The following is a 23,270-nucleotide window of genomic DNA, read 5'->3' as shown; positions in this document are numbered from 1 at the left end:
TCAGCAGTTGAGTGCAAAGATTCAATAGTTGTGGTTAATTGGATTTGAGTCCTGTTGCATAATGGACCTTCCTAAAATGCCATCGAGTCCTGACACTGAGTGTGAAAGGTGAGCTCTAGCATCCCTGCCCAATTGTTGAGAGTTATATCAGGAGTTCCAGCATTGTGTGCCCCACTGCTGAATGGCAGCACTGAAAACTGGGTTTCCTCAGTTCCTCTCCATAGATCACATCTCTCCATTCAGCCATAAGTCTCCAGGAGGGGTGGATATTTGTCGCTGGTCACCGCACTATGAGATGTATTTGGTCTCCACAGTTCAGTTTCAGCTATTTCGATAGTCACCAGCAACAAATTACAACCCTACCTCTTTAGCCTTGAGGTTATTCATTCAAAGTAGATTTCTGATGGCAAGAGGATTTCATTTCACTGGAGAGAATCATGAAATGATAAGAATGGGGCTGGGTTATTCAGTGCACAAGCCTGCTGCACCACCCAATAAGATCATGGCTGATCCAAACTTCCCTGAGGTCTCCTTCCCCCAGATTTTTGGTTCTCTTACTGATTAAAAATTGAAATCTCCTTTGAATATATTGAAGGATTTAGCCTCCATAACTTTCTGGGACAAGTAATTCCATAGATACAACTCTCTGAGTGAAGAAGTCTTAGTCTTAAATGCGGATTCCTTGTGCTCAAACAATGCCTTCTGGTCCAAGACTCATCAGAAGGGTAACATCCTCCCAGCGCTTACCCCTGTCAATAAGATCATCTCTCATCTTTCCAGCACCAATAAGTACCAATCTGTTCAAACTTGCCTCACAAGACAATCCCTCCATACCAGGATCATCCTAGTGAACTTCCTCTGAACTGCCTCCTGTGGTTGTTTAAATAAGAGGACCATACCTGCAAACAGTACTTTAGATGTGATCTCACTAGAGTCATGAAAAGTTTTTTTACAAGATTTCCTTATTTTAACTTTCTATCACCTTTGAAATAAAAGCCAGCATCCCATTAACCTTCCTGAATACCTGGTGAGCCCAAATATTTCTGTCCTGCAGCTTTCTACAATCTCTTCCATTTATATAATAATCTGTTTTTATTATTCTTTCCTCTGTAATGAATAATTTCACATGTTCCGGTTTGCACTCCTTTAGCCTATTAACCTGTCAACATCTCTTTGCATCCTCCTCACAATTAGTCTTCACACAAACTTTAACATCATCTGAAAATCTTGGCACACAGCGTGTAGCCCTTTACTCTTAAATCATCAAACATATTGTCACAGACAGCACGAGTCCCTGCCCCTCTGATCACTGGTTGCCAAACTAAAAATGAACCCCTTATCCTTACGAGCACCAGTGAAGGCTGCCAACTTGCCTTGAGGTTGTCAGCAACAGATCTGTATAAGAGGCCCAGAGAGTGTAAGTGCGCCTGTGGTTATGGCCAGGGTGAGGATGTGGGACAGGCCACAACTGTAAAGCTGCTGGGGAAAAAAGTACTGCCTGGCTAACTAGGATTAGTCAGCCATTAATCTCATCAAAAAACTGAATGTTTCTGAACCTTTGACATTCAGAAACATTTAAAATGTTTCATGTTCAACTTAAAATCAAACAATTAATGATGAACAATTTAGTATGACAAACACAAAAATGTACATTTGAAATCACTGAATTAAAAACATTCATGCATACACAGAACACTTTGATCCCTCCCAACTTGCCTCTCTATTCCCTGGAACAACTGCTGGAGAGCTCTTGCAACTTTGAGCTCCACATCTGGGCTGCAGGAGCGCTCCGATACTGGAGCAAATCTAGAAAAGACTTAACATTTGGGAATACAGATGCAAGAACGCTGGAGATGAGGACATTCACTGCCAACAGTCCCTACAACATCTGGGAGATTGGTGTGCAGAAACTGCCTGCGGCATTTCCTATTTCATTACAGTGGTCTTACTTTATTAACTGCTGTAAATCAGTAGAGGTGTCCTGAAAGTGATATGAAAGGTATTGTTTTAAAAAGTCTTTCCTTCGTCATTGAACAATGAGCATAGACCGTACTACAGCTCAGGAACAGGCCCTTGGGTCCACCATGGTGCCAATCCAAAATCATTCCATTGACCTGCACATGGTAACTTGATGGTCAGCAAAAACTCGAAAACCAAAGGAATCTGTGTGGTTTAATTCTCCAAAAACCCTGAATTGTCTCTGTAATGCTCTGGGAATCCTTCTGGATATGAAAAGTGTTGCAAATCCTTGTTTTTGGCTGGTTTTGCTTTTAAATGGTTTCATTGTGATCCTGATACTTAAAATTAAATATGACTGTCATTATTATGAATAATATTAATGCTGAAAAGTGAAATGTAATTTTGACCTGGTTCAGATTATTGTGCGAAAGCAAAATAATAGAAACATAGAAAACCTACAGCACAATACAGGCCCTTCGGCCCACAATGCTGTGCCAAACATGTCCTTACCTTAGAAATTACCGAGGGTTACCATAGCCCTCTATTTTTCTAAGCTTCATGTATCGATCCAGGAGTCTCTTAAAAGACCCTATCGTATCCACCTCCACCACCATCGCTGGCAGCCCATTCCACGCACTCACCACTCTCTGTGTAAAAAACCTTACCCCTGACATCTCCTCTGTACCTGCTTACAAGCACCTTAAAACTGTGCCCTCTCGTGTTAGCCATTTCAGCCCTGGGGAAAAGCCTCTGACTATCCACATGATCAGTGCCTCTCATCATCTTATACACCTCTATCAGGTCACCTCTCATCCCCATCGCTCCAAGGAGAAAAGGCAGAGTTCACTCAACCTATTCTCATAAGGCATGCTCCCCAATACAGGCAACGTCCTTGTAAATCTCCTCTGCACCCTTTCTATAGTTTCCACATCCTTCCTGTAGTGAGGCGACCAGAAATGAGCACAGTACTCCAAGTGGAGTCTGACCAGGGTCCAATATAGCTGCAACATTACCTCTCAGCTCTTAAACTCAATCCCACAATTGATGAAGGCCAATGCACCGTATGCCTTCTTAACCACAGAGTCAACCTGCACAGCAGCTTTGAATGTCCTCTGGACTCGGACCCCAAGATCCCTCTGATCCTCCACACTGCCAGGAGTCTTACTATCAATACTATATTCTGCCATCATATTTGACCTACCAAAATGTGCCGTCTCACACTTACCTGGGTTGAACTCCATCTGCCACTTCTCAGCCCAGTTTTGCATCCTATCGATGTCCTGCTGTAAACTCTGACAGCCCTCCACACTAACCACAACACCCCCAACCTTTGTGTCATCAGCAAACTTACTAACCCATCCCTCCACTTCCTCATCCAGGTCATTTATAAAAATCACGAAGAGTAAGGATCCCAGAAAAGATCCCTGAGGCACTCCATTGGTGACTGACCTCCATGCAGAATGTGACCTGTCTACAACCACTCTTTGCCTTCTGTGGGCAAGCCAGTTCTGGATCCACAAAGCAATGTCCCCTTGGATCCCATGCCTCCTTACTTTCTCAATAAGCCTTGCAATAATGCAGATAGTGGAAGCATGAAAGAAAATGCAGGAAATGCTCAACAGGTCAGGAATGATCTTTAGGGAGAGAAACAAAAAGGATCAGTCATTGTTTCGGGACGGTACGGTTTTTTTCGGAGTGATAAAGACCAGTGTGAGTTAGTAAGTTACTCACCACTCCAGAAATAAGGTTTGGCTAATTTCTTTCTGAGCTTTGTGTAAGTTGTCCATGCAATTTGCAAATCAGGCAGGAAGTGATATGTCACAGAGCAGATGGACCAACACTATGTCAAAGTAAATGTTAGCTGCCAAGGCATTCTTGTGGAAAGCGCGGGAAGATGTGAATGAGATGGTAGTGTAGCGACTGAGGGAGGGACTTGGCAGCAGAGATGGTGGGGCATAGCTGAGGGTTGAGTCTGCTTTGGGTGAAGCCTAAGATTTCATTTTGGGGCCAGGAAGTGAGGAGTTTCTAACAAGCAGAGAGTGACGTATCTGCTCTGGCCCAGATTGTCTCTTCTATTAATATCACCAGAGGCACCAGCTGGGGCTGACAGAATGCTGGGGGGATTCGATACAAAGTGCACACAGTCCCCTATTCAGTATCTTACAGAATCACTCAGCCCTGAGTCGAGGAGTGGAACAGGAGAACTGGTGCTCTCCACCAGAGATCCAGCCCGTTCTGTGGCCCACACTGCAGTACCATCAGTTGCCATCTCCGCACTCAGCCTCATTGCCCAGGATTTGGCAAATTTCTTGATGAGGACAGTCTGTTTCACTTGACCATCTGAATTGGATAGGACCTCATCTGAAGGGACAGTCATTGGAGTCAGTCTGGATTAGAAGCACAATTATTTGAATAGATTCCACACTCAGCTTGCCAAATAACCGTAATGTGCATGCCCAGTGTGTTCTTTTTCTTTCTTGCACTGGCGTCTTGATTTGCATAGTTTTTATTGTTCTCTTCACTGCCTTGTCTGTATAAGTTATGTATAATTTATATTTTATGTCCACCACAGTTCCTGAGGAGATGTTGGATTGTGCATAATTAGACACTTGGCAAGGGCCAATACAAATAAGTTAGATTTAAGCCGAGTGGCCATTGTGTGATTGAGCCAGTGTTAGAGTGAGGAGTTCAGGCTTTAGCTCATAGAGGAGAGGTGGAGCTGTAGATAGATCCTTTTGTTTAAAAGAAACAAAAGCAGTGGAGATGTCAGGCAGGATAGTGGAATACTGCTTGGGTGGGATGTGGGAAGGTAAGGGGACTTCCAGTGTCCCTGACGACTACACTTGCAAGAAGTGCATCCAACTGTAGCTTCTTTCTGATGTTGTTAAGGAGTTGGAGCTGGAACTGGATGAACTCTGGATCATTTGGAAGGCTGAAGGGGTGATAGATAGGACATACAGGGAAGTAGTTGCATCCAAGGTGCAGGACACAGGTAACCAGAGACCAATAGAATGGGTAAAGTGGATATGCAGCTAGTGCAGAGTATCACTGTGGCCATTTCCCTCGACCACAGACACCCCACTTTGGATACTGTTGGGGGACATGACCTAGGAGAGGAAAGTCACAGCAGTCAGGTCTCTGGCACTAAGTCTGGTTTTTCAGAAGAGAAGGGGGAAGAAGATGCAAGCTGTAGTGATAGGGGATTTATTTGTTAGAGGAGCAGTCAGGGGGTTCTGTGGACGAGAATGAGATTCCCAGATAGTCCCAGATAGTCCGGGGTATCTCAGATCGAGTACACAGCATTCTTAAGTGGAAGGGTGATCAGCCTGAGGTTATGGTCAATGTCAGTATCAATGACCTGGGTGAGGTGGGGGGTGACAGGGTTCTGCAAAGTGAGTTTAGGGAGTTAGGTGCTAAGTAAAAGGACAGGACTTTCTACCCATGTCATGTGCTAGTGAGGCCAGAAATAGGAAGATCTGACAGTTTAACATGTGGCTCAAGAGATGGTGTAGTAGGGAAGGGTTCAGATTTTTGGGTGTCTCTTCCAGGGAAGGTGAGACCTGTACAGAAGGGATGGTTTACACCTGAACTGGAGGAGGACTGATACCCTAGTGGGAAAGTTTTCTGGTGCTGCATGGGGTGGGGTTTAAACTAGAGTTGCAGGGGATGGGGACTAGAGTGCCAGAACAGTTAATGGAGAGGTTATGAAGACAGATGTTGGTAAGACCTCAGACAAAGTCAGGAATCAAAAGATTGAGTCTGGTGGAACTAATGTTCTGAGTTAATTATATTTCAATGCAAGAAGTATTGTAGGAAATGCCAATGAGCTTAGGACTTGGATTAGCGGCTAGAATTATGATATTGTAGCCATTAATGAGACTGGGTTGCAGGAGGGGCAGGACTGGCAGCTCAATGTTCCGGGGTTCTGTTACTTTAGACATAACAGAGCGGGAGAGATTAAAGTGGGAGGGGTGGCATTACTAGTCAGGGAAATGTCACGGTAGTGCTCAACCAGGACAAACTGGAGAGGTTGCATTCTGAGGAATCAGAAAGGGTTGATCACATTAATGGGATTATATTACAGAGCACCCAACAGTCCGTGGGCTTTAGTGGAGTAAATTTGTAGGGAGATTATAGATTATTCCAAGAAACATAAAGTCGTGATTTTAACTTTCCACATATTGACTGGGACTCCCACACTGTAAAAGGGTTTGATGGGAATGAGTTTGTCAAATGTGTTCAGGGAAGTTTCCTTCACCAGTACGTGGAGGTCTCAATTAGAGTGTGTGATACTTGATCTGCTGTCAGGGAATGAGACAGGGCAGGTGATAGAAGCTTGTGTAGGGGAACACTTTGCATCTAGTGATCATAATGCTCCTAGTTTCGAAGATATTCTGGAAAAAAACAGGTCTGGTCCTCAGGTTGAGATCTAATTTGGAGAAAGGCCAATTTTGATGGTATCAGAAAGGATCTGGCAAGTGTGGATTGGGACAGGTTGTTTTCTGACAAAGATGTACTCTGTAAACGGGAGGCCTTCAAAAGTGAAATTTTGTGAGTACAAAGTTTGTGTTTTCCTGTCAGAGTAAAAGACAAGGATAGAAGGTTTAGGGAACCTTAGTTTTCAAAAGATAATGAGTTCCTGGTTAAGAGAGAAAAGGAGGTGCATTGCAGGTATAGGCAGGGAGGAACAAATGAGGCACTTGAGAAGTATAAGAAATGCAAGAGAACACTTAAGTCAGAAATCAGGAGGGCTAAAAGGAGACATGAGGTTGCTCCAGCAGACAAGATGAAGGAGAATCCTAGAGGTTTCAATAGATATATTAAGAGGAAATGGACTGCAAAGGACAAAATTGGTCCTCTGGAAGATCAGAATGGTAATCTATGTGTGGAGCTGAAAGAGATGAGGGGGATATTAAATGGATTTTTTGCATCTGTAGTTACTCAGGAGACAGACAGAGTCTAGAAGTGAGGCAAAACAGTAACAAGGCTGTGGACCCTGTACAGATTACAGAGGAAGAGGTGTTTGCTGACTTAAGCACAAAGCTGAGCCAAACATGTCCTTACCTTAAAAGTTACCTAGGATTACCCATAGCCCTCTATTTTTCTGAGCTCCATGTACCTGTCCAGGAGTCTCTTAAAAGACCCTATTGTATCCGCCTCCACCACCGTCACCGGCAACCCATTCCATTCACTCACCACTCTCTGCATAAAAAACTTACCCCTGACATCTCCTCTGTACCTACTTCCAAGAACCTTAAAACCGTGCCCTCTCGTGCTAGCCATTTCAGCCCTGGGAAAAAGCCTCTGACTATCCACATGATCAATGCCTCTCAAGATCTTATACACCTTAAAGCAGGGATGGCCAACCTTTTACATTCCATGCGTCAGTTTTTTCACGCACGTGTTCAGTTGCGCCATACAACTCTTGTACCCCCATTCAATTCTTGTAAAAAATGTTAAAATAAACATATTTAACATTTTACATGATATATTGATTTAATATAAAAATAAGATAAACATTACTTACCTTAATGAGACTTTTAACAAATATATTTTGTCTTCTTTTGATTTCTTCCTTTTTCTTAATCACATATTCTTTCCGTAACTCAGACCCAAGCACTAGCTTCAGTTTTCCTTCTATTTCAGTCTGATGTTGTGTTTTATAGTGTCTATTAAGATCATGTCTTCTATTATGTGAGAAAATGTTTTCACAAACAATGCACAATGGTTTTCCTGATGGACCCGCAATAAATAAGAACTCATTTTCCCACTGTTCACTGAATTCACGCTTACTATCACTTTCTGCTTTTCTTTTGCTCATTTTCTTTTGCACTGCGATGGGTAACTGAATGTAAAAACAAGGCTTAATTTTCGAAAAAGTATAAAACTGCAAATGTTCACAAAGGACCAACAAAGCACAACTCCGTAGCGCACGAGTGTCAATTGTAAACTGACTGGCAAAAACCTGCGACGCACCGCTGGTGCAGACACCTGGCGCCTCAGGAGCAAACAAGTATCAAACGTGTATTGAACAGTTATGGAACGACTGCAGAACAAAAGTCCTTCTTTCCTAGTTTGACTCATTGAACATGTTTTTAATTGAAAACAGATTAATGTGAAAGAAGATAACATTTGCCAAAAGATGTGCACAAAATAATAAAATCGCTAAAAATAATTGCTAAGTTTTAGATTTATTCTCAGTAAAACACATTTCTAGCACTAAGCTACTTGAATTCCTGTTATAGATTTTTTTTCTACAAATCAGCTTTTGGTTAATACTTTTTGCATGAGTGGGCTTACTTTTTTATTATTATCACTGGGGTGCAATGCACCACTTCTAATCATCCAATGCCCCACTTTTGCCGCATGCGCCATAGGTTGGCCACCCCGCCTTAAAGTAATCGGAAGGTATTCTAAGGGAGCAGATATGTAAGCATTTGGATAGACAGAGACTGATTAGGGATAGGCAGCATGATAGGTTGTGTCTAACCAATTTTATATAGTTTATTGAGGAAGTTACCAGGAAAATTGATGAAAAAAAGGCAGTGGATGTTGTCTACATGGACTTCAGCAAGGCACTTAACAAGGGAGGCTGGTCAGAAAGGTTCAGTTACTTGGCATTCAAGATGAGGTAGTAAATTGGATTAAACATTGGCTTTGTGGGAGAAGCCAGAGAGCAGAAATAGAGGGTTACCTCTCTGACTGGAGGCCTGTGGCTTGTGGTGTGCCACAGGGATCGGTGCTGGGTCCATTGTTGTTTGTCATCTATATCAATGATCTGGATGGTAATGTGGTAAACTGATCAGCAAATCTGAGGATATCACCAAGACTGGGAGTGTAGCAGACTACAAGGAAGACTACCATGGCTTGCAGTGGGATCTGGAGCAGCTGGAAAAATGGGCTGAAAAACGGCAGATGGAATTTAATGCAGACAAGTGTGAGGGTCGCACTTTGGTAGGACAAACCAGGGTAGGTCTCACACAGTGAACGGTAGGGCACTGAGAAGTGTGGTAGAACAAAGGGATCTGGTTATACATCGAAAGTGAAGTCGTAGGTAGGTAGGGTTGTAAAGAAAGCTTTTGGCACATTGTCTTCATAAATCAAAGTACTGGGTACAGGAGTTTGGATGTGGTGTTGAAGTTGTATAACATGTTGGTAAGGCCTAATCTGGAGTATTGTGTGCAGTTTTAGTCACCTATCTATAGGAAAGATGAGAATAAGATTAAAAGAGTACAGGGAAAATTTACAAGAATGTTGCCAGGATTTGCTTAAGGACCTGAGTTATAGGGAAAAGTTGAATCAGTTGGGATTTTATTTCCTAAAGCATAGAAAATTAAGGGGAGATTTGATAGAGGTGTATAAAATTATGAAGGGGTATAGATAGGGTAAATGCATGCAGGGATTTTCAATGAAGTTGGGTGAAACTAAAACTAGAGGTCATGGGTTAAAGGTGAAAGGTGAAATGTTTAAAGGGAGCCTGAGGGAGAACACCTTCACTCAGAGGGTGATGAGAGTGTGGAATGAGCTGCCAGCGCAAGTAGTGGATGCGATCTCAATTTCAACATTTAAGAGAAAGTTGGATAGGTATGGAGGGCTGTGGTCCAGGTGCATGTTGATGGGACTAGGCAGATTAATAGTTCAGTGCAGACTAGATGAATCAAAGGGCCTATTTCTGTGCTATAGTGTTCTATAGCTCTATGACTACGTGGTGTCTGAAACTATGTGCTACCAGCAAGTACTTCATTGCCCCTGTGCCTCACCATCCTCATGCACATGTTAATAAACTCATCTTAGATTTGACTTGAGAAACTGGAGCACAGACATTTCTTTTTCCTTCTGATTTAGTTTACTTCCTTCTCCTCTGAGGCTACAATCTATGTTGGGACAGTATAAATGTACAGAAACAGATAGTCCAGAGCTGTATGCCTTGAAATCTTGCAATGTAACAGGAAGAAGGAGCAGAATTATATTAAAAAATCATAAAATACAAAGCAAGGAAGTTAAAGCTGTTCTATAACTCTGGATAGAGACATGAGCTTTGGATTTATGGTGCCCAGAGCTGAATCTATTTCTGTGCATTACATTTAATGAAGAAACAATGAGAGGACATGGCACATTCATGGGAATGGCACCAGGGATGACTGGCTTCAATTATGCAGAGGTTGGAGACATCAAGGCTGTTGAAACAGATAAAATATGTTGATATATATTTAAGCCAATCAAGCTTGAAAGAGTACAGAGAAAATTTACACGGACGTTGCCAGGACTTGAGGACCTGAGTTACAGGGAATGGTTGAGCAGGTTAGGCCTTTATTCTCCAGAGCGCAGGAGAATGAGGGGAAGTTTGATAGAGTAACACAAAATTATGAAGTTTTCAGCTAATGTGAATGCTTGCAGTCTTTCTCCCGTTCAGGTTGGGTTAGAGTAGAACTAGAGGTAACATGTTTAGTGTGAAAGGTGAAATATTTAAAGTAAGTTTGAGGGGGAACTTCTTCAGTCAGAGGATGGTGTGTGTATGGATTGAGTTGCCATCGGACGTGGTAGGTGAGGGTTTAATTGTAATATTTAAGAGAAGTTTGGATAGGATGAAAAAGATATGGGGGGGTGGGTTATGGTCCAGAACCAGGTAGGTGGGTCTTGTCAGAAGACCAGGCTGGCATGGACTAGATGGGCTGAAAGGCCTGCTTCTGTGCTGCAGTATTCTATGATTTGATGACTACAAGCATAAATGGTTTTGTTGGAATAAACAGGAAGAAACCATCTTTGCTGGAAGAATGGTCAGAACATGATAGCAGCAGATGAGGAGCAGTTTAGGTTAGACAGATTGATGAAAGCAACCCAATTAGTCCCCAGAACATTATACATTTCACTTTTCAATAATGAATCCCATTTCCTTTTGAAAGTTATAATTGCATCTTCAGGCACCGCATTCGAGGTCAAGTGACTCATCATGTAGAAAATAAAATTCTCTTGTCGCCACTCCAATAGATTCGCCAGTTATTTAGAAGCTGTGTTCTCTAATTAGCATTGTGGTGCCCCCTCCCTGTTACTGGGAACACTTTCACCTGAAAATGATAGAAAATCTGTTTGTCACTTGTGATGTCAAGGTTATTCTGCAGGAACCACTGTGCTTGTGGAATTTGGCTGCTGCATAGTAGGTGTCAGGTGAGAAGGGTGTGGTTAGGATCTGTTTCTCTGCTTCACAAGGAAGTATCTTTACATGCTGCTCCAATTGCCCATTTGTGTGATTTAGAGAAGTGTCCACTCTGGGACTTGGTTGGTGGGGGCTTTGCCATTTCTCCACCTTTTATCTCTGTGCCATTGCCACTGGGAGCTGGAGGGAGATGTAGATCACAGATGCCAGAGGCACAACAGTCACTGTACAGGAGTGTACAGACTGTACACTGTGCAGTCTCTTGTCTACAGATGCCACCTCTACACCATGTTGAGGAAGACAGACCAATGGACCCACGTTTTCCAGAGTCTGTGAGAGGGATTGGTGGACGCTGCTAACCACAGCCCCATGCCTGTGCTGCTCTGCCCTGGCACAACGAGGGCACTATGGGTGTGAACTTGCTGACCCAGTGAAGTGTCCTGGCACTGGTAGTTTGGCTGCACCACACCGTTAGGAAGGTACTGATGCTTTCTACTCAGGGGAAAGGGAACATGCCTCTATTCTTCCAGCAGAGTCTCCTCAGTTATCTGCAGGTAAAGACACTGAGAGGATGGCATAGAGATGCCAGAGATCTCACCTCACTCACTGAGCCTGCCTCTCATGGTTGACATGGAAGAGAAATTTCTAATAAACATCTGTTTAAGGCCAACCCCACTTACCTTGTGCAACTATCTCAGAGAGTTCTGGGAGTAAACTGTTTGGGTCCCTGAAAGTGGCCACACAAGCCAATAGGGTGGGAAAAGAGGCATATGACATGCTTGCCTTTATAGTTGAGACAGAGGGTACTAGTATTCAGCAATTATGTTACAGCTTTATTAAACTCTGGTTAAGCCATATCTGAAGTATTACATTGTTTTCTGGTCTCCCCATTACAGGAAGGATGTGGAGACTTTATAAGACCATAAAACATAGGAGTAGAATTAGGCCATTTGGCCCATCGAGTCTGCTCCTCCATTCAATCTGCTGTGCAGGTTGACTCTGTGGTTAAGAAGGCATACAGTGCATTGGCTTTCATCAATCGTAGGATTGAGTTTAGGAGCTGAGAGGTAATGTTGCAGCTATATTGGACCCTGGTCAGACCCCACTTGGAGTACTGTGCTCAGTTCTGGTCACCTCACTACAGGAAGGATGTGGAAACTATAGAAAGGGTGCAGAGGAGATTCACAAAGATGTTGCATGGATTGGGGAGCATGCCTTATGAGAATAGTTTGAGTGAACTCGGCCTTTTCTCCTTGGAGCGACAGAGGATGAGAGGTGACCTAATAGAGGTGTATAAGATGATGAGAGGCATTGATCGTGTGGATAGTCAGAGGCTTTTTCCAGGGCTGAAATGGCTAGCACGAGAGGGCACAGTTTTAAGGTGCTTGGAAGTAGGTACAGAAGAGATGTCAGGGGTAAGGTATTTACGCAGAGTGGTGAGTGCGTGGAATAGGCTGCTGGCGACAGTGGTGGAGGCGGATACGATAGGGTGTTTTAAGAGACTCCTGGATAGGTACATGGAGCTCAGAAAAATAGAGGGCTATGGGTAACCCTAGGTAATTTCTAAGGTAAGTACATGTTCGGCACAGCATTGTGGGCCAAAGGGCCTGTATTGTGCTGTAGGGTTTCTACATTTCTATGTTTCAGTCATGGCTAATCCTGTTTTCCCCCCTCAGTCCCACTCTCTGGCCTTCTCCCTGAAACCTTTGATGCCATGTCCAGTCAAGAACTTATCAAGCTCTGCCTTAAATACACTCAGTAACCTGGCCTTCATAACTGCCTACGGTAATAAATTTCACAAATTCACCACCCTCTGGCTAAAGAATATTCTCTGCATCTCTGTTTTAAATGGAAGCCCCTCTATCCTGAGGCTGTGCCCTCTTGTCCTAGACGATTGCACCATGAGAAACATCTTTTCCACATCTACTCTGTCTAGGCCTTCCAGGATTCAAAAGGTTTCAATGAGATCGCCCCTCATCCTTCTAAATTCCAGTGAGTTCAGACCCACAGCTTTTAAACATTCCTCGTATGATAACCCTTTCATTGCTAGAATCATCCTTGTGAACCTCCTCTGGACCCTCTCCAACACCAGCACATACTTTCCAAGATGAGGGGCTCAAAACTCTTCACAATATTCAAAATGAGGCCTCACCAGTGCCTTACAAAGCCTAGGTATAACATTCCTGCTCTTGTTTTCTAGACCTCTTGAAATGAATGCTAACATTGCATTTGCCTTCTTCACCACCAACTCAACGTGCAAGATAACCTTTAGGGTGTTCTGCTCAAGTCCCTTTGCATCTTAAATTTTTAGGTTTTTGGATTTTTGGAGAGGGTGCTGAAGAGGTTCACCATGATGCTGCCTGGGTTAGAGGGCAAGTTGTCATGGTCTGGTCCGAGAAGTCCACATTCTGGTTCACGGTCCGGTCCATTGTACCTTATTCCAGGTTCTCCAGTTTTCCCTTGTTCTGTTGGGTGCTCTAATTGAGGCACCTGATTCTCATTTTGGGCTGGACTGTTCCCTTCCCTTCACCTTCCTCCTGAAGCCTTGGTTGCAACCTCGCCTGTGTCGCTGACAAGTTCTACTGCCAAGCAAGACTGGAGCCTTGCTGCGTCTAGATAAGGAACTATCTATTGTTGTTTGGAACTGTCTCTGTGTCCATGCCTTCACTAGGTAGGTCTGGCTGTTTGCCACTACCTTGTGTTGGGAACTGTCTCTCTGTGTTCTGTGTATGAGTCCCGGCCGTACATCCTGCTCCCTAGGATGGGTCCTGACTCTGTGTAGAGACCTGGCCCCAAGCCCTGTTCCTAAGGAGGGGTCCCGGCACTGTGTTCCATGTCCCTGTGTTCCAGTCTCTATCAAGACCAAGGCTCTGTGTTCCTGTCTCTCTCCAGACCAAGGCTCTGTGTTCCTGTCTCTCTCTAGACCAAGGCTCTGTGTTCCTGTCTCTCTCTAGACCAAGGCTCTGTGTTCCAGTCTCTATCTAGACCAAGGCTCTGTGTTCCTGTCTCTCTCTAGACCAAGGCTCTGTGTTCCTGTCTCTCTCCAGACCAAGGCTCCGTGTTCCTGTCTCTCTCCAGACCAAGGCTCTGTGTTCCTGTCTCTCTCTAGACCAAGGCTCCGTGTTCCTGTCTCTCTCTAGACCAAGGCTCTGTGTTCCTGTCTCTGTCAAGACCGAGGCTCCGTGTTCCTGTCTCTCTCTAGACCAAGGCTCTGTGTTCCTGTCTCTCTCCAGACCAAGGCTCTGTGTTCCTGTCTCTCACAAGACCAAGGCTCTGTGTTCCAGTCTCTCTCTAGACCAAGGCTCTGTGTTCCTGTCTCCCTCAAGACCAAGGCTCTGTGTTCCTGTCTCTCTCAAGACCAAGGCTCTGTGTTCCTGTCTCTCTCAAGACCAAGGCTCTGTGTTCCTGTCTCTCTCTAGACCAAGGCTCCGTGTTCCTGTCTCTCTCCAGACCAAGGCTCTGTGTTCCTGTCTCTCTCTAGACCAAGGCTCCGTGTTCCTGTCTCTCTCTAGACCAAGGCTCTGTGTTCCTGTCTCTCTCTAGACCAAGGCTCCGTGTTCCTGTCTCTCTCTAGACCAAGGCTCCGTGTTCCTGTCTCTCTCTAGACCAAGGCTCCGTGTTCCTGTCTCTCTCTAGACCAAGGCTCCGTGTTCCTGTCTCTCTCAAGACCAAGGCTCCGTGTTCCTGTCTCTCTCAAGACCAAGGCTCTGTGTTCCTGTCTCTCTCTAGACCAAGGCTCTGTGTTCCTGTCTCTCTCTAGACCAAGGCTCTGTGTTCCTGTCTCTCTCTAGACCAAGGCTCCGTGTTCCTGTCTCTCTCTAGACCAAGGCTCCGTGTTCCTGTCTCTCTCTAGACCAAGGCTCTGTGTTCCTGTCTCTCTCTAGACCAAGGCTCTGTGTTCCTGTCTCTCTCTAGACCAAGGCTCCGTGTTCCTGTCTCTCTCTAGACCAAGGCTCCGTGTTCCTGTCTCTCTCTAGACCAAGGCTCCGTGTTCCTGTCTCTCTCTAGACCAAGGCTCTGTGTTCCTGTCTCTCTCAAGACCAACGCTCCGTGTTCCTGTCTCTCTCTAGACCAAGGCTCTGTGTTCCTGTCTCTCTCCAGACCAAGGCTCCGTGTTCCTGTCTCTCTCAACACCAAGGCTCCGTGTTCCTGTCTCTCTCCAGACCAAGGCTCTGTGTTCCTGTCTCTCTCCAGACCAAGGCTCCGTGTTCCTGTCTGTCTCTAGACCAAGGCTCTGTGTTCCTGTCTCTCTCAAGACCGAGGCTCCATGTTCCTGTCTCTCTCCAGACCGAGGCTCCGTGTTCCTGTCTCTCTCAAGACCGAGGCTCCGTGTTCCTGTCTCTCTCCAGACCGAGGCTCCGTGTTCCTGTCTCTCTCTAGACCAAGGCTCCGTGTTCCTGTCTCTCTCCAGACCAAGGCTCCGTGTTCCTGTCTCTCTCAAGACCAAGGCTCCGTGTTCCTGTCTCTCTCTAGACCAAGGCTCCGTGTTCCTGTCTCTCTCCAGACCAAGGCTCCGTGTTCCTGTCTCTCTCCAGACCAAGGCTCCGTGTTCCTGTCTCTCTCTAGACCAAGGCTCTGTGTTCCTGTCTCTCTCCAGAGCAAGGCTCCGTGTTCCTGTCTCTCTCTAGACCAAGGCTCTGTGTTCCTGTCTCTCTCCACATCAAGGCTCCGTGTTTCTGTCTCTCTCAAGACCAAGGCTCCGTGTTCCTGTCTCTCTCCAGAGCAAGGCTCTGTGTTCCTGTCTCTCTCTAGACCAAGGCTCCGTGTTCCTGTCTCTCTCTAGACCAAGGCTCTGTGTTCCTGTCTCTCTCTAGACCAAGGCTCCGTGTTCCTGTCTCTCTCAAGACCAAGGCTCCGTGTTCCTGTCTCTCTCCAGACCAAGGCTCCGTGTTCCTGTCTCTCTCCAGACCAAGGTTCCGTGTTCCTGTCTCTCTCCAGACCAAGGCTCCGTGTTCCTGTCTCTCTCAAGACCAAGGCTCCGTGTTCCTGTCTCTCTCAAGACCAAGGCTCCGTGTTCCTGTCTCTCTCTAGACCAAGGCTCCGTGTTCCTGTCTCTCTCAAGACCAAGGCTCCGTGTTCCTGTCTCTCTCTAGACCAAGGCTCTGAGGTTCCTGTCTCTCTCCAGACCAAGGCTCCGTGTTCCTGTCTCTATCAAGACCAAGGCTCTGTGTTCCTGTCTCTCTCAAGACCAAGGCTCCATGTTTAGGTGTCCCAAGATCGTGTCAAGGCTTTGGGTTCTTGTATTGTCCATGTGTCTTGTCCTGTGCAGGAGTTCCATGTCTAGTCCGGCAGCCAAGCCTCGCCTAGTCCTTCAGCCAAGCCTTGAAGAGCCCAAGCCTCGCCTAGTCCTGCAGCCAAGCCTCGAAGAACCCAAGCCTCGAAGAACTCAAGCATCACCTAGTCCTGCAGCCAAGCCTTGACAAACCCAAGCCCCGCCTGGTCCTGCAGCCAAGCCTTGAAGAACCTTAGCCATGTCCAGTCCTGTAGCCACATCATGTCCTCACCTAGTTCTGGGGTCCAAGCCGAGTCAAGACTCAGGTTCTGGGTTCTTGTCCATCTCTGGCTCGGAGTCCAAGCCCAGGCTCCTAGTTCCCAGTTCCTTGTCCTGGTCCCGCTTTCCTAGCCAAAGTCCTAGCTCAAGTCTGTGTTCCTGTCCCGTCCCTAACTCTAGTCCGGTCCAGTTCCTAGTATGTCAGTGTCTGTGTCTTGCATTTGGGTCCGCTCCCAGCGCCCACCTTATGACACGTGTGCTATCAGGAGAGGCTGGACAAACTTGGATTGCTTTCTCTAAGGTGGCGAAGACTGAGGAGAAAACTGAGGTTTATAAAATCTCGAGAATCATATAAGGAATAGGCAGTTTTTCTTCTCAGGATTGAAATGTCTAATACTAGAGGGCATGCATTTAAGGTGAGGGGTTAAGTTCAAAGGAGATGTGAAGGACAATCTTTTACACAGAGTGGTGGTGCCTGGAATGCACTACCAGGGAAGGTAAGAGAGGGAGATTCGATAGTGGCATTTAAGAGGTTCTTAGCTCATGAATATTCAGAGCATGGTGGGATTTGGATATTGTGTAGGCAGAAGTAATTAGGTGTCATTACCTTAATTAGTTCAGTACAACATTGTGGGCAGAAATGCATGTTACTGTGCTGCAGTGTTCTAAGTTTGATGCTCTAACATTTACCAGGAAGGTCACATGGGCCTTTGTTTCTTGATCAGTCCATGTTACGTTCAGGTTTCAAAGGTAAGGGTAGCCCCTGCCTCAGAGGTTGGAACTCAGTGGGTAAGGGATTCTGCCTCCCCTGTCTATGCTCCAAGTACATCACCAGAATTCCATTATAACCTTTTCCAAAGAAGCAGGCATTGGTGCCCTCATGATGAGGTGTGGCCTGAACTATTCTTTATCATTATCTGCTCCCGGTTTGCCATCAGGAGGCTCAGCTGTTACCTGAGGACCTCCAGTAAGAGGCTGAGGAAGCTCACATATAAAATGCTGGAGGAACTCAGCAGGCCACGCAGCATCTAGCAAAAAAGTACAGTCGACGTTTTGGGCCGAAACCCTTTGGCAAGACTGGAGCAAAAAAGCTGAGGAGTAGATTTAAAAAGTAGGGGGAGGAGAGAGAAACACAAGAAAATGTTGGATCTCCCAGTGGCCACCCATTTTAATTCCACTTCCCATTCCCATTCCAATATGTTTACCCATGGCCGCCTCCACTGTCATGATGAGGGCACACTCAAGTTGGAAGAACAACACCTTATATTCCGTTTGGGTAGCCTCCAACTTGATGGCATGAACATTGATTTCTTGAACTTCCAGTAATGCCCCCCACAGCCCACTCTCCTTTACCATTTCCCATCCCTTTTCCCTCTCTCACCTTATCTCCTTGCCCGCCCATCACCTCTCTCTGGTACTCCTCCCCTCCTTTTCTTTCTTCCATGGCCTTCTGTCTCTTTCACCAATCAAGTTCCCAGCACTTTACTTCATCCCTCCCCCTTCAGGTTTTACCTATCACCTTGAGTTTCTCTGTCCCCTCCCCCTACCTTTTAAATCTACTCCTCAGCTTTTTTATTCCAGGCCTGCTGAAGGGTTTTGGCCCAAAACGTCGACTGTACTCTTTTTCATAGATGCTGTCTGGTCTGCTGAGTTCCTCCAGCACTTTGTGTGCGTGTTGCTTGGATTTCCAGCGTCTGCAGATCTCTTGTTTGTCAGAGGATGAGGAGAGCTGGATGAATAGGCACAGTAGGCCCTCTTTCCATCTGCAGGTGATCACACTGAAGGAATGGCATTGAAATCAACTAGGTTGCCCGTCACCCAGGACATACCCTCTTCTCATTGCTACCATCAGGGAGGAGGTATAGAACTTGAAGCAAGCACTCAACGACTCAGGTACTGCTTCTTCCTCTCTGCCATCAGATTATATATATTTACTGTAATTTATAGTTTTTCAATGTACTGCTGCCACATAACAAATTTCATGACATATGCTGGTGATATTAAACCTGATTCTGATTCCCTGCACCATTGCTCTGGTCTCCATACTCAGGCATAAAAGCAGGAGGTAATGACTAAGGAACTAACATACACTGTCACTTCACTGACCTTAGCTGTTCAACTCAACAAGTGTAAACCCCATCTACAATTACTTTTGAAAGCTTTAGCACTTGTCTATAGTAAAATCTACCTCAGGGGTGTCAAACTCATTTTAGGTCACGGGCCGGATTGAGCAAAATGCAGCTTCATGTGGGCCGGATCAGTCGGACGCGTGCGAACGCAGCTTTCGTTGCCTCTGTTTTTTCAGCCTGCTCTCATGTGTCTCAGTCTCTGCTATAACTACAAGGTGTTTCACTTTACAAATTCCGTTTCTTATGAAGAAGACTGCCGAGCAAGACTGCCGAATAAACACTAAAAACCCTGAAAACCTGGTACCTGAATAAACTCAGCATTAGCCATATCATACGCCTTAGGCGCTTTGATTACTGGGGCCAGCTTTAATAGTAATTAGATATTATCTCGCTGGCCAAAGATAATTCCACCGCGGGCCGGATTTGGCCCGCGGGCCTTGAGTTTGACATATATGATCTACATCATGCTTGTAAAAGCTGGCGATTATATTCAACTAGTTCTTACTGAGAGTCTGAGTCTTCAGCAGGGAAACAAATGACCAACTCTCCTTGAAAAGATTAACTGCTTCCACCAACCAGTCACAAAAGGTCTGAGTGTTAAAAAGCATTATCAGCAGCAATCCTGCTTATGAAGGCTTTTCCACCTGCCTCGAAGAACCATTCTGAACGGTTCAAAGAGATGCAGAGAAGTGCTGTGAATGAATGCTCATTACCTGAGATATAAATGTCACCTCTACAATTGCCATTCTCAGCACTGGACAAACCTGCGACATTTTAAGTCCATAGTTCTCTTGAATATTATGAGCATTTCTATGCATGAAGAACCCATTATCTCAGGGACCAGTGAGGTATGATACCTACTTTGGCAAGTCAATGGACCTACATATGACCTCAGTGCCTATGTAAAGCAGGAGCCCTCCCCTATCCAGAGCCTTTGAGACTGAGAGGGTACCCTTTACTTTGCCCTGACAAATGATGGAAGTCCTGTAAACTACATGGTTATCATTCCTCTGTTGCTATGATTGTGGATACTGCGTAACTTTGAACTGTTTGAATTGCCGAACAGCAGTGGAGAGGGCATCTGTCATAATGGGATGTGTGTCAGCTCAAGTCCAAAGCTGTGAGTGGTGAACGTCTGAACATTTGGGAGACAATGTATGTGCGATACAGTTCAAAATGTTCTGACACTAACTTGCAACACTGCTCCACCTGCAGGTGGGGTGACTGCGCGAGGGGACCTCAGCAGCTGCCTCCTGTCGCTTGTATCTTGACTCAGTTCTGGACTCCTCCAGGAATTGCCGACACATATCTTGCATTCTCTCACATTCCCCAAGGTGCTTAGCTCGAAATCCATAAACTGAAAGACACACTCACCCCACTACAGAACCAATTGTTAGCCATTAATATTGGTGCAGGCTGCACACACACACACACACACACACACAATCTAATAGTACCGTGGCTTAGTAGGGGAAGATCTGGGATCACACAAAAGCATTTGAGAGATCGGTGGGAAGACTGGAGCCTTAATATCAATTAGCACCAGAATGGGTGGGTAATCATTGTTATTGAGCCACTGATCCTCATGAGATCAGTTTAAAGCAGCACTGAACACTACTTTGCTCAAAATTAAATTTTCATTTGAAATGCAGTCAAATGCAGGTCCTCCAGAGCTTATGAGTAAGCATTTGGGAGGGCATGGAGTGGGTTTGCTGGCTGCTGCCTGGGAACTCAGTTCCAGGCTGCATTTCCAACTTGCAGACTATTTGAGTTATGAACATTTCAAAGGTACGGAACCCTTTCATAACCAGGGGAGGGTCTGCACTGCACCCACATCCCACCAGCATGAATACTCATGAAGTAACTCAGGTTTCACATTCTTATTAAGGGACAATTCAACTTCTAGACATTCTTCCCCACTTAGTTTATCATTTGGTCCATGGCTGTGAATGCTTTTATTGAATCCCTTCAAGTTTTTAGCCCCAAGGAGAGGGAGGCAGTTTCTTCCTTTTAAACTGAGCCATCACAGTGGAGATGACCATGGGGGATGTTTGCTGGTGAGCATAGTTTTACAGAGCATGAGCGACAATCAGCCCCAGCGGTCAGATGCACACACAGTGGAACTGCCGTTCACAGAGCAGGCAAAAGGAACTGTTTTTTAGTGACTGCTCCATTAATAGTGACTAAAGAGCATGAGAGTAAGGGGCTTTGTGGGAGCGAGTGGAAGTGTCTGGAGAGTGAAAATGGGTAGAAGCTGGGTGATGGGTAATGATGAGCACAATGGTGTGGACAGGGAAGAAAGAGTAGGGGACTGGAAAGAATGAAGAAGAGATTTAGAAAATCAAGACCAGTAGTAGTTTCTAAGCATTAATGAAAATAGGTCAGAGAAACTGGCAAACCACATCCCTTTGTTCTTGGGTAGATCCAATTACAGATAATTAAGACTGTTTGCCTTTAACAAGAGATTACTGGATAACAGTGGTAGAGGTTATGGGGAGCTGGCACAGAAGGGAAGTTGAGGACAGCATAGATCAGCCACATTGAATGGTAGGACAGGCTTGAGGGGCTGAATGGCCTACCCTTGCTCTTGTTCCCTCATTTTCTTGCACAAACCTATTGATTAAATACTTGGTCATAAGGTAGGTTCTAAGAAGCATATTAAAAGAAGAGAGCAAGAGGTAGGTGGGAGCTTCTGGTGGGAATTCTAGATCTTTGCTCTAGTTTACTGAAAGCTTGGTGTCAGTGATAGAGTTATGAATATCAGAAGTGAATTGGAGTAACCTTGTTATAGGGTTGGAGCAGGCTGCAAAGATGGGGAGCACAAACTGTATCAGGATCTGAGAAAAAAAGATAGAGTATTTTAAAATTAAGGCATTGTTAGGCCTGCGCTCAATTTAAAAGTATATGAAACAAACAGGTTAAAGATAGCAACTAGAAGAAGACCAAGGTTAATGAAATAAATGGAAGTATATAATCTGCGAGTGATTACCTGAGTCAGGTGTTTCTCACTGACTGTCGTGCATTGGGTGTCAGCCAATGGGGAATGATATCCCTGCTGACTTATTTCAGAAGTGAAAGAGGAGTTTCCTTGGGGCCCCGAGGAAATCCACAGCTTTCTGAATAAATAGAAGCACAAGTTAGAAGGCCAGCCATGCCTAATGGACTCATCATGCCTGTTTTTCACACACAGCACAAGTAGTGAAGTCAACCAGGCAACAGGAGGGTTTTCAAACCAAATACATGAAAGAAAAGCTTAAGTTAAATTGGAAAAGCAAGTGGACTAGACATTTCTCTACTTATTACAAGGAAGTACAGTTGCAGAAGATATTGGTCTAATAGCTACAGTCGACTGAATGAACTCGATTTGCTCCATGCACTGATATTGTCACATAATGAACATCTCCAAATGTCTCACATCACATGCTGAGCACAATGGGAAAGAATATATCAAACCACTTTCTAGGGCATCATATTTTACTGTCCCCTCCTAAGAGTGCCCATTCTTGCTAGGGTACACTTCCACACATCCACAGATCCACTGAATCCCACCAAAGGAATAGTTCCACATGTCTTTACTTGAACCAGGATGGGAAATGCCCTGTTCACTTGCTGTCAGAGCCCCTTTGAGGGCAGTAAAGGAGAGCAGAAGCAGGAACTAATTCCTCGCCTTCCTAGGTCGGGTCTGCTGACTCAAATCAGGAGAGCTAGTTCTGGCTAACATTGTATTTAATGGATGCAATGTGGATTCATGTTCAATCTACATAATAGAGTCGCAGAGTCCAAAACAGCACAGAAATAGGCCCTTCAGCCCACTGCATTCATGCTGACAGCAGCGTCCCTATTTATACTCAACCAATTTACCTGCATCCTTTGGGCTCTTACATTCCAGCGGCCAATAAACAGCACAGCGATAAGTCACTTAAATATCAGTTTAACAATGCACCTGTCCCCAGGTCAAAGGTTGTGGATCTGTGGATATGGCGATATCATCTTTGGGAGCTGGGTGGATTTATTGGAGGTGTTTCCCTTTGGATACAATGTTGACCTGAGGCACTGTCAGTCTACGGTAGTAAAATACTAATGGTAGCAGCAGGAAACTTTTCTGGATTTCCAGTCAACTATCTGACCACCAGTTCATTGACCATTAGGAATCATTCTCTCTCTCAGGTGCACGCAGGAGTTTCAGAGGCAGCATGCATCCTGTTCCAATGTGTCGGTCCATGACCTCCCCTTGTGCCAACATGAGGACACCCTCAGGGTGGAGGAGCAACACCTTACAGCTGGGTACCCTCCAACCTGATGGCATGAACATCGATTTCTCCTTCTGATAAGCAAATTCCCCCCCCCCCCCCATACCCCACTTTTACTTTTACCTTTTACTTCTTCTCACTGCCTACTACTTCCCCCTGGGTCCTTTCATCCTTCTCTTTCTCCGATGATCCACTCTCCTCTCCTATCAGATTCCTTCCTCTCCAGCCCTTTACCTTTCCCACACACCTGGCTTCACCTATCGCCTTTCAGCTAACCTCTTTCCCCT

General features: G+C 45.2%; 1 protein-coding gene across 4 annotated transcripts in view; it reads right to left on the bottom strand.

Annotated features, from left to right (window-relative positions):
• Positions 1 to 23,270, bottom strand: part of LOC140741062 (uncharacterized) — a 36,577-nt gene that overhangs the window by 5,388 nt on the left and 7,919 nt on the right. The window contains exons 4-5 of one of the 4 annotated variants that reach the window (XM_073070745.1): positions 21,723 to 21,849; positions 19,926 to 20,111 (exon numbers count right to left, since the gene is read on the bottom strand). The exons of 1 other annotated variant lie outside the window; for it this stretch is intronic. In XM_073070745.1, coding sequence (XP_072926846.1) covers positions 19,926 to 20,111; positions 21,723 to 21,849 — 313 coding nt within the window. Of the gene's footprint in view, positions 1 to 19,925; positions 20,112 to 20,910; positions 21,571 to 21,722; positions 21,850 to 23,270 lie in introns of those variants that run through there. 2 more of the 4 variants (XM_073070746.1, XM_073070747.1) reach the window with 2 other exon arrangements.

Source organism: Hemitrygon akajei, chromosome 18 (genome assembly GCF_048418815.1).
Source record: "Hemitrygon akajei chromosome 18, sHemAka1.3, whole genome shotgun sequence".
NCBI lineage: Eukaryota > Metazoa > Chordata > Chondrichthyes > Myliobatiformes > Dasyatidae > Hemitrygon > Hemitrygon akajei.
This window is presented reverse-complemented; position numbering and strand designations above follow the sequence as displayed.